Below are 12,206 nucleotides of genomic sequence, written 5' to 3'. Positions count from 1 at the left end.
AGCTGGTTTACCCCCACCAGTTCATGTACAAAATTAAATAATGAATATATCATACAAATGGTAAAAGATCCAAATTCCATACAAATGGTAATAGATCCAAATTCTGTCATTCAACCTGAAACTAAACTGGCTATGATTTACATGAGGAACATACATTTCTCACAGGAATTAATTCAATCTCTACTCATTGCTCTATCATTGTAATCCCACTGTTCTAAAGTCTTTGGAAAAATAACTAGCTCACAATTTTCTACTGAATTTCCCAGTTTAACTTCTAAACATATCCTCCTCCTCAAACTTCAAAACTCCTTTATCCATCTCTAAATATCCAACAGCACTTTATTCCAAATGTTACTTGGGTCAAAGAGAATGCAGTGTGACACATCTTTTCCAAACAGGAGTCAACAGCAGAAGCTGGTTTACCCCCACCACTTCATACAAAATATACATAAAATATTAGTATATTACAAAAAGGCAAATAAACACACATTTTTCTCAAAGGAATTAATTCAATCTCTACTTAATGTTCTATCATTGTAATCCCACTATTCTAACAAGTTTTTGAAAAATAACTAGCTCTGTTTTCTATTGACTTTCCCAGATAAAATTCTAAACCTCTCCTCCCCAAACTTCAAACCTCCTTTATCCATCTCCAAATCTCCAACAGCACTTGATCCCAAATGCATACTCCAAGCCTCCTGGAAGCAGAGAATGTTGACACCACAGTGTGCTGCTGCCTCTGCTATCTGTCCAATGCGCGAATGTAGAGCTGATCGTTGGTCACTCACTGGAGCAGATGTCTCTAGAGCAATAGCATTTTGCACCAGCCCCACTCGTACCTGCCTGTGGAAATGAAAATAACATGAAATATACTTACTTGTACCTAAATGATCCCTACAAAATCCTGTTTGTAAATAGCTAATTTACACATAAAACTACTACTGACAGTCCTTCACAAAGGGCTTTGGAGAGAATCATCTCTCCATTATCTACCTTCAAAACTGATCAATACCACAACCACAACCAGGCCCAAGATCTCTGTATCAACTATGAGCATTCTTTCCATCCCCACCTAACTACTGAGCAATCTCCCAGCTCTTCAATTTATCATACCTAGCCTGTTGTTCTTTTCATCATGTCATTGACATAGACAAGGAACATTATTGGTGTAAGCACTGAATCTTGTGGAACTCTGCACATTACTGCTCTCCATCTTGACATCTTATCCTTTACTACTGTCCTCATGTATCTTTCCTTCAAAAAATAGTGTGCCTCTCAGTCCTCCAATGTGCTCCAATTTCCACATAAATCGACTGTGAGGTACTTTATCAAATGCCTTCTCTAGGTCAAGGTACACATAGTCCCCCCCACCCTCTCTCTCTTGCAGCACATCAGTCACTTGAGTAAAGGTTTGACGCAACCTTTCAGATCTGAAGTCAGACTATGTCAGAATGTTCATCTTTTCAAGATATTTGGTCCATCAATCTTTCACATCCCTTTTACATAATTTCAGTCCTCTGATGTGCTCCAATTTCCACATATTACAAAGGATTACAAAGGAGGAGCATGTTGACAGGAGACCTTATGGTCCATAACTAGGTATGATTGATGATGATTGATGATTGATGATGATGATTGATGATGATTGATGATGATTGATGATGATGATGATTGATGATGATGATTGATGATGATGATGATGATGATGATGATGATGATGATGATGATGATGATGATGATGATGATGATGATGATGATGATGATGATGATGATGATGATGATGATGATGATGATGATGATGATGATGATGATGATGATGATGATGATGATGATGATGATGATGATGATGATGATATATCAATCAATAAACAAATAAAAATTATAATAATATAAATAATAACAAATAAAATAAGTGCAGTAAATAAATAGGTAAAGTTAAATAATAAACAAACAGGTAAATAGTAAATTTTAATAAATTGACAGATAAATAATAATAAATGATAATCAAGGAAATAATAAACAGACAAATAATAAATAAAGAAATAATATAAAATAAATAGCAGGCATTACAGCATCTTGCTTAAATGTTTATCTAAAAAATCTTAACACTTCAAATTGAACTACACTGCACTGCCTCTGCAGGAAGTTTATTCCATTCATTAACTACATGGTTGAAGTTGTTTCTACCCACTTCCAAATCAAATCTATTTCCTGTGAGATACTTTATCAAATGCTTTCTCTAGGTCAAAGTATTCACAGTCCATCCACCCCTCTCTTGCAGCACATACTGTTGTAGGCACAATCTATATATGATTTTAAGAAAGAACTGGATGCGGAAAGATACAACTGCAGGTCACATACTACATACTCCTGCAAAATACAACTCGGTAAATACATCAATCACTCAAGTAAAGGTTTAAAATTTTTGACACACACAGCCTTGCAGATCTGAAACCAAACTAATTGTCTGTCGATCTTTCACATTCCTTTCACATAATTTCACTTGTGCTGGTTAGTGATACTAGCCTATAATTTTGTGGTGTCTCCTCCTTTCCACCTTTGTGAATTGGCACCACATTTGCCCTTTTCCAATCAAGTACAATGCCTCTTTCAATGAACATGTAATAAGACTGAATCTTGTCAACTAATTGTTCTCTACATTCTTTATGTATCCAGTTTGAAATCCTGTCAGGTCCTGAACTTTTGTCACATCCAACGATCCCAGGAGATTGACCACTTCCTTCACTTCTACATTTACAACTTCTAAACCTGATATTTTGCTCCCCTCACTTTCCTCAAAAAAAAAAAAAAGCTCCCTTTTGTGAAGACCAATTGGAAACTTTCATTCATTATTTCTGCCTGAGCTGAGGCTTCTACAAAGACATTACCACCCACTATTAACTTGGATAGTGATAGGAAAATGTTAAAAGTAAATGTGGGTAAGGGTAAGATGATGAGAAGTACATGGGGTGAGAGGCTATAAAAGGTGAGTAGTTTTAAGTATTCAAGGTCACATCAAGTAGGGAATAGAGGAATGGGGGGTGCAGGTAACTTACTGAGTGAGGGAAGCAAGAAAATATCTTGAGAGAATGAAGTACCATAAGACATAATTATCTACAGATGGATGAAAAAGGAATATCTGAAGGGGTGATTGTGCCTACGACAGTATGGGGTAAGGACTTGGGATGTAAGGGAGGAAGAAAAGAAAAATTTAAGCAAGTTTGAAGTGAAATGGGGATTATGATGACGGATAGAGTAAAAAATTAGGCGAGAAGAATTGGGGTGGAAAAGAGCTGGTGAGTGAGACTAATCAAAGAATATTAGGATGGTTTGGGCATACAGAAGGAATGAACAATAAAAGACCAGCAAGAATGAGTGTGGAAGGCAGAGGTGGAGTGATCTTAAGGGGAAAACAGAAAAAAATGGATGGGAGAGATGAAGGGGGCCTTGGGTAAAAAGGAAATGTCTGTTAAGCCGGGAAGGGGAGGCCAAGAGACAGGTGTGAGTGGAAAATGGTTGTGAACAGAAGATAAATTGACTGTTATTTTAGCTCTTATGAAAGCTGTAAGAGGATGAAGTAGGTCCTATGTAAGTATGGTTTCTCAATCCAAAAGGAAAACAGAGAAAGAGAAATACAGAAATGAACAGAAAGACACAGAGAGAGAGACAGAGAGAGGGAAAGACAGAAATTGAGAGATATGAGGAGAGAGTAAGATAAAGGATACAAATACTTACCTAGGCTGAGTAAGTTGTTCTTTAGCAGCATGTATGGCATACCCAAATATTTCAAAGTTATGAGTCTCCCCAAGTTTCTGTGCTTCAGATGGTATGGGGAGGGTCCTGGAAGGAAGATTTACAAATACATCAGGAGACAATTTGAAGAGTTATTTAACCACAGCTAAACAAGAGTGAATGTTTTCCATAACATACATCAATGGGAAGTAGATTTCAACATTAAGAAATGTAGCATAATGGAGTTTCGGAGAAAAAAAATATATATATCAGGATAACATGAAATTAGAGCAAAGGAAGTATAGAAAGTGGGATCTGAAAAAGACCTGGGAATAATTATCTCAAATGACATGTCCCCTGAAACATATAAACAAAATTGTTGGAGAATCTTACAACTTGCTAAGATCAATAAAGGTGGTTTTTGCCTATTTAGACTAAGAAATGGTTAAAAAAACAATAGTCACACTAATAAGGTCTAGACTAGAGTATGCTGCAACACTATGGTCACCCAGTACCAAAAATAATATAAAGAAAATTAAAAGAATCCAGAGAGCAACTACGAAAATGGCCCCAACGATTTCAAACCTGTTATATGAGGTTATGAGGAGAGAGTGGCTAAATTGAAATTACCAACTTTGGAACAAAGAAAAAGAGGCAACCTTTTGACCATTTACAGAATCATGAAAGGCACGCAAGTCCATGCTAGAGAAGACTTACTAAATTGGGATAAGAGAAATACAAGGGGACATGAAAAGAAACCTTCTTAGTCAGGAACATAACTCCACCACCTTGTTTTACCTCTGTTTCTATTCCAATAATTATATGCACTATGTCCTACACTGTTGGGTGGTAGTGGACCTATCAATTTTGTCTCTACAATTCCCATTATGTCTGGTTCTCTTTCCCTCAGGTAATCATTCAGTTAATTCAAGCCTGTTATTAAGCCATCTATATTTGTGAAAGACACTTTTAATTTTCTGCTACTTCCATCGTGTTTTCCGTTTCCCTTCCGTTTTTCTCTGCTATGAACCATTTCCTCACTTTCATATTGACTACTCTCCAATAGAATTTCTCTTCTGACTGTTTTTTTTTTTTCTTTAGGTTCTACTCCTTTGGTTTTTTTATCCTCTTTCCTCTTTATTCATTTCTCTTTTTATCCATACCTGTTTATACTGATCACTTTTTGCTATAATTATTGGTAAGATATTCTCTGCTGTCATTTGTGACCTGAATTTAACTTTAATTGGTCTGGTCTTATCTGTATTTTATTTCCCTATTCTATATATTTCTTCAATTTCTTTCCCTGTTTCTTGTTCATCCACTTGAACTACTTCTAATATCTTGTTTACCTTTTCCTTCTCCTCTTTTACTTTTGTAGTCCTATTTGGATTATGCTTCTCTTCCATCCCTAATATAATTATACGTTTCTTTTTGTCCGCTAAGTCTCTTACTACCGGTATATTCTCCTTCTCTCTCATCACTTCAATAACTGTGTCCTTAGTTTGTTCTTTCATCTGTTGTCACTATATCTCTAAATTCAATTTTGTTGTTCTCTTGGACTTTTCTCCAACCCTGTACCTCTTTTGCTATGGACTCTTTATTCTCTTTATTATTCTTTAATTCCTCATTCTCATCTTTTACTTCTTTTAACTGTCTTTTTAATTCTTCTATTTTAGTTAGGTTTTGGTTCTCATTCTTTAGTTCTTCCAATTTATCAACTTTTTGTGTAATCCGTGTAAGTTGGCTGAAACTAACCTCCCAGTGTTCGTTCAATTTCTCTAGTTTTCCTCTAGACTTGCTAATCGAGGGAGGTTGGCATCCCCTTTCTCATTAAATCCATGGAAATTATTATCTCCACTTTCTATTGTGTTGTTATCTATATTTCTAATTTTAGTGCCTTTACTGATATTTTCGACTTCACCTGCGTCGTCTCCTCATTTCTTTCCATTTTCCTCAGCAATCCCTCTCTCCTTTTTCTTCACCTTCCCACTACACCACGAGCTTTCCCCTTCCCTACTAATACAACAAAGGTACTCCCTCGTCGTTGAGATCGGCAAAATTTGAAGTTTTCCTGGAGTTTCACTTCGACCGGTGTGTGTGTGCTGTGCGCGCGTCTTGCTACCTAATATACCTAGTACAGCTGTTTGCGAAATAAACATTTTAACTTTTTTTTTTTTTATCTAATGTCTCTATTGCAGAAACCATAAAGGAAAAATATTTCATATCCTGTTGATTCTAACGAAAAATTCGTATATTATGATAATATATTCAGGGCTCTTTTGACCTTTTTTATTATAATTATTTTGTCAGCCTTGTGAGAGGCATGTCCAGGCTAGAATTACCGCCCCTCTAAATGTGCCGCCCCAGGTATAGATTGTAGCACTTTGTATACATGTAGGAGATACAAGTAAATGAGTAGTTGGAAGTGAGTATGTACTGTATATACGTGCATGCGTGTAGCGAGCGTGAATCTTCTAGAACAATTAAATTGCCATTCTGTTTACATAATTATCAATTATTTTGTAATGCGAATGTTGAATAAATGAGATAGATTATTAATATCAAAATTTAAAATATTGCATAACTGAAATATGAATGAATGTAAATTTCTGTGTACAAGGAGCAATTGTGGAAAATTAAAATTAGCAACTGCCTTGAGCACGCGAACAGCGTGAAATAGCGTAACGCAGTCAGAGACGAGCGGGCATTCGAGTAACTTACGAGTGAGAGAGTGTGAGACGCATTGTTATTTTCCCTGTGGAATTAGAAGTTGTGAACAAGTGAATACTCCATCGTTTCTTTACCACCTTTACTGAATCTACAATAAATGGTGGCCACAGTGAGATACGAAATACGAACTAATTACGCGCTTTCAAATGTGCAAGCCTAGGCACCCTCGGAAGATTCTACGTGCAATTCCAAGCTTCTGCCGATTCTACTGCAATTTTAGAATAATAGCGGATGTACCTTCGGTAATATCCTGAAAGACCAAGGAAGGAGCGAAGGTGTTCAAGGTCCGTTGGACGAGGGAAGTCAGCAACAGTTTTGACTTCATCAGGAAATATAAGAATGCCATTGGAAGTTAGGACGTGTCCAAGAAAATTAATTTCTTTCTTAAGAAAGGAGCATTTGGTTAATTTGAGTTTTAGGTTGGCATCAGCAAGACAAGAAAAGACTTGTTGAAGGGTGTGAATGTGGTCGGGTAATGATTTGGAAGCTATTGTGATGTCATCCAGATACATAAAGACATTATCACCAAGTAAGTCATCAAGAACAGTATGCATAAGTCTTGTGAAGACAGAAGGAACATAAGAACAAAACACACACCTTCGCCTTATTGCCTTTGCCTGCAGACTCCTTAACAAAGCTGAACGTAACTATTCTGTCACAGAAATTGAAGCTCTTGCTGTCGTATATGCTCTTCGACATTAAGGAAATCATACTAGGCTATCCTGTTACAGTCCATACAGACCACCAGGCACTTCAACTTTTCAAAGGCAAGAACTTGTCCAGGAAACTTGCTCGCTGGTTCTTGATCATTCAAGAATTCAATCCCACCTTCTCATATGTGCGTGGATCGGTAAACCATGTTGCAGACGCACTTTCTAGAAATGTTGCTGCTATTAATTCCCTCCCTCAGCCAGTCACTCTTACTCATGCGTGTGTACATGCAGCTTAAAGATCCGACCCAATGTGGAAACGTGTGATATTTTCTCTCGAGTCAGGAGATACATCAGATCTTACAGACTTTCCTAACTCCTTGAACCACTTCAGACTTGTCGATGACGTTCTTTATCACGAAACCACACCTTCCAACAAGTATGAACCAAAGAGACTTGTACAACAACTCGTAGTTCCTTCTGACTTAGTACCTGAAGTTCTGTTCCTTTTACATGATTCTCCACTTACTGCACATCCAGGTAAAGACAAACGCTTAAAACAGGCCAGACTTCAGTACTTTTGGAACACGATGAGAAAGGATATCCATGCCTACAATGACGCCTATCATTCTTGTGTTAGCCATAAAGGTCATATTGAATGTAAAGTTCCCATTTTGAAGTACCTAATCCCTAGCAAACCCATTAATATGGTTACAATTGACCTTCTCAAGTTACCACTCACTTCTAGTGGAAATAAGTACCTGTTTGTGTGTATGGACCATTTTTCCAGATTCTGTATCCTTGAACCTATTCCCGATAAGACTGCGACAACAATTGCAAAGTTCTTCTCTCTGACAATGGCACGGAATTCAACAATGAGATTCTTTCCAATATTTGCAAATCCTTTCAAATAACGAGATGTAATATCGTTGCGTACCACCCCAGTTCAAATGGCCTTGTCGAACGCCAAAACAGAAAGATTCTCAATGTTCTCCGACACCTCGCTTCTGACCTCCATCTCTCCTGGGATCACCATGTCCCTATGATCACCATGTCCCTATGATTCAGTCTTGCCTTAACAGTGCCATCAATAGATCCATATCAGAGTCGCCTCACTTTGTCATTTTCGCTTCCGACAAGCGACTCCCATATGACCTTCTTGCTTCAGAAATAGGTCCCATTTACAACCTTGATGATTTTGTAAAGGTTTCACTTTCAAATTTCAGCTCTCTCTTCAAGAGAATTACTCAAATATCTTTCTCTCGCCAAAGACGAGATGGCCCGTTTTCACAATAAAAATGCGAGACAATCTAACATTGCAATAGGTGACATCGTCTATGCCCAGGACCATTCTCCATCTTCCAATCTTTCACCAAAATTCCTTGGTCCCTTCCGTGTCCTCGCACTAGAACCTACAAAGTCAAAGTAAAACACTTGAATTCAGACACGAAATCCATCATGCACCTGGACACCCTTAAGCTTTTCTCTCGAGGTGTAGACTGTGACAATGAACCTCCGACCCCCACAGAACCCCTTCCTCCGTCCCTTTCCCATTCAAAGTCCCCATATAATCTTCGCAGCTGTCATACTTCTTGAACTTGCAAACCTTTAGCTGCCAAAATGTTCTCCACTACCGTCCTTTCCAGTATTTGATTTTATACCATGTACATATATAACGTTCTATATGCCTGCATGTTCTATTTCAATATATCTTTCATGTACATTGCATTATACGTCGCTGGGGTCAGCGCCAGATAGCTGGCCGAGCGTTTATAGATTGTAGCACTTTGTATACATGTAGGAGATACAAGTAAATGAGTAGTTGGAAGTGAGTGTGTATATACGTGCATGCGTGTAGCGAGTGTGAATCTTCTAGAACAATCAAATTGCCATTCTGTTTACATAATTATCAATTATTTTGTAATGCTAAAATTGAATAAATAAGATAGATAATTAATATGATCAAAATTTGAATTATTGTATAACTGAAATATGAATGAATGTAAATTTCTGTGTACAAGGAATAATTGTGGAAAATTAAAATTAGCAACTGCCTTGGGCACGCGAACAGCGTGAAATAGCGTCACGCAGTCAGACAGAGACGAGCGGGCATTCGAGTAACTTACGAGTGAGAGAGTGTGAGACGCATTGTTATTTTCCCTGTGAAATTAAAAGTTGTGAACAAGTGAACACTCCATCGTTTCTTTACCACCTTTACTGAATCTACAATACAGGGCATATGCCCCTCCCCACCCCGGCCATGAGGGCCCAGTCTATAAGCTCTTACACCCACGCGCGTATGTGAGGTCATGAAATTATTAGAGATGGGCGGTCCGATTCGGAAGTCCGATTACCTTATTCGATTAATCGGATTTGCATTTGCCGAAATTTTAATGGGATTTGAGATTAATCCAGGTTCAGGCCGTCTTTGTTAGTTGACCCTATTTTTCCCCTAGAGAATATATTAGTATTACTGTGTGTATTTTGTGTAATATGTACTGTATTGTTTAGCTGTTGGTTATATTCTATTATTTATCTTAAAAGCTTGATTTCTCTTTGTATTCGAAATTGCTTATTCAGGGTAAAAACACTTAAATAACCTTTAGAAACATTGAAAAACGCTTTAAAATGTTGAAGTTTAAAAATATCAAATCGCTTTTAAAAAAAATTTATCGAATAGGATTAATCGAATCGGATAACCGAATCCGACTTGACGAGCTGACGAATCGGTAATCGTTAAACGGACTTTTTTTCGAATCGCTCCCATCTCTGGAAATAATCCAACTATCAGACAATACGAGCTACGAGCTATCTTTGATATCAATAACATTCGATCATGAGTCCAACACGAGATTCAACACCATGGTGTTGAATCTCACACGCCGAGGAAGATACAAGTGTAAGGTAAAGTTATAGATTTAATTTCAAGTGCGATATCCAGAGAACTAAGCAGACATCACGATATTCAATATCCCAAAACCTTCAAGACAATAGAGAGTTCGGGGGAAAGAGAGAGAGAGAGAGAGAGAGAGAGAGAGAGAGAGAGAGAGAGAGAGAGAGAGAGAGAGAGAGAGAGAGAGAGAGAGAGAGAGAGAGACGGTGGAGAAAGAGGGGAGGGAGAGGGGAGAGCGAGGGTAGAGGGGAGAGAGAGAGGAGAGAGGGTAGAGAGGAGAGAGAGGGGAGAGGAGAGAGAGGGGAGAGGAGAGAGAGGGGAGAGGAGAGAGAGGGGAGAGGAGAGAGAGGGGAGAGGAGAGAGAGGGGGAGGGGGAGAGAGAGAGGGAGGGGGAGAGAGAGAGGGAAGAGAGAGGGGAGAGAGAGGGAAGAGAGAGGGGAGAGAGAGGGAAGAGAGAGGGAAGAGAGAGGGGAGAGAGAGAGAGAGAGAGAGAGAGAGAGAGAGAGCAGTCATACGAGTCTGTACTATAGAAATCTAGGTAACCTGTCATCAACTTGGTTGTAATCAACCAGTGCGAGGCAGGAAGAGAGCAGGGTAGGTATACGTCAAATGAGCTTCCAAAGCCTGATAATTGAAAATGAAGCTCACACATTCGTACAGGGGAAAAGGACGGAATATCCGTGTTCGGTTGACTGAAAAGTGTGACTTGATTTACCACAGTTTTCAAAACAAGAATTTTGCATTATACAATAGAATATTGTAGGTTTGTTTACCATTGGATGATGCATTCTTACGGTTTCTTGATGAAGTTCACGAACATGCTGTATATTGTGAAGTGTCATTAGTTTTATAAATTCTACCCCCAATAAATCAATCTTCACCTGAAGAACCTTACATATGGGCGATGCATGACCTACCACCTTTCGCAAGGGGCACACAACCGTTTTTACAAGGAACATCAGTATCTCCCCTCTGCTCAGGAACTTTTCAATACAAATATATTTAATAGAAAGAAAATCAACATACCACAAACTTTTGATTAGCGAAGCAGTAAACATTGATCGGACTCGACCCATCTTGAACAAAGAACTACAACACTAAACCGTCCTCCCGTCCTGTCGATTTTATGCCAATAAAAGGCCATCAAGTACACCACAGGAATTTAGAGGAGCCCACAAAGCATTTCTCCCTGTTAGAGTTCGAGAAACCCACGGAACGCCACCTCTCTTCAATGCTCGAGCAACCAAGGAGTCCCTTTCAGTGTCCAATTTTGATGGGACCTTGCATACAATTTATCTGTATATAATGCTTTTTGTTTCTCTGTACTAACCACGAATAGGCAAGTTGGACTTGCTAAATACGTACGCATAAAAATATTTATGGAATTTGGTTAGTTTCTCCATCGAAGATGGTAGACAGTTTAAGTATAGGACTATCCCAGGTAATTGAGCTCACCCATTCCCAAGCCAGCCAAGTTAGCCTAAGATCCCATCACAGCTCCCGCCCCAACCTTCCTCACCTACATACTCAATTTAAGTTAACAACTGCCCAACATCATTGCCAGGAAGGTGAGTTTAGTGTTTGTGTGTGCGTGTGTGTGACACATTCTATCGTGCCTTGACGTAAGAACCTTAGTGTGCTAAATGGAACTTGATACTGAACCACGACGCGCACTTCATGGATACAAATAAGTACGAGTATCAATTGAGAAACATTATCTGTTAATTCGGGGACTGTAAACTTTGGAAGTGAAAATATATTATCATGGAGTATATCGCAGCATTGTATGTTCATATTGTTCTCTTTGTTGCTTTTGCAGAACGGTCTTCTTCGGGGCCTCCCCGCCAACTCGCAGGCACACAGTCACTGTCACGCTCAAGATCTCCCGCAGTCGACAGGATCCTCGGGTACAAAACGACCGGCAGGTTCATTGGGTTGCCAAGGCACGCCCAATCAAGGCGTCTACGACGAGACGCCGTGGCAAAGTACGCCGGCTCCGCCAGTGAGCGCGTCGCTCTTCGCGCCTGAGATGCCTATCAATGCCATACGATTCTATTCGAGGTATACGTTCGCGGTCTCTTTTTTTTAATGTTGTAGCGAGTAAATACTCCGTGTTGCATTTTTGTGAAACATCAGTTCGTTTATAACCGGGAAACCTTTTCAACTAACTGGTTTAATACACAAATGAAAATATGAATACT

The 12,206-nt window shown here is 38.8% G+C and overlaps 1 protein-coding gene across 2 annotated transcripts in view; it reads right to left on the bottom strand.

Annotated features, from left to right (window-relative positions):
* Positions 1 to 12,206, bottom strand: part of pyd3 (beta-ureidopropionase pyd3) — a 79,414-nt gene that overhangs the window by 37,577 nt on the left and 29,631 nt on the right. Inside the window, exons 2-3 of one of the 2 annotated variants that reach the window (XM_076183517.1) lie at positions 3,736 to 3,840; positions 638 to 843 (exon numbers count right to left, since the gene is read on the bottom strand). In XM_076183517.1, the coding sequence (XP_076039632.1) occupies positions 638 to 843; positions 3,736 to 3,840 (311 nt within the window). The remainder of the gene's footprint in view (positions 1 to 637; positions 844 to 3,735; positions 3,841 to 12,206) is intronic. The other variant, XM_076183518.1, reaches the window with a different exon arrangement.

Source organism: Oratosquilla oratoria, chromosome 4 (assembly GCF_046742065.1).
Source record: "Oratosquilla oratoria isolate Oo_2021 chromosome 4, ASM4674206v1, whole genome shotgun sequence".
Taxonomy (NCBI): Eukaryota; Metazoa; Arthropoda; class Malacostraca; order Stomatopoda; family Squillidae; genus Oratosquilla; species Oratosquilla oratoria.
This window is presented reverse-complemented; position numbering and strand designations above follow the sequence as displayed.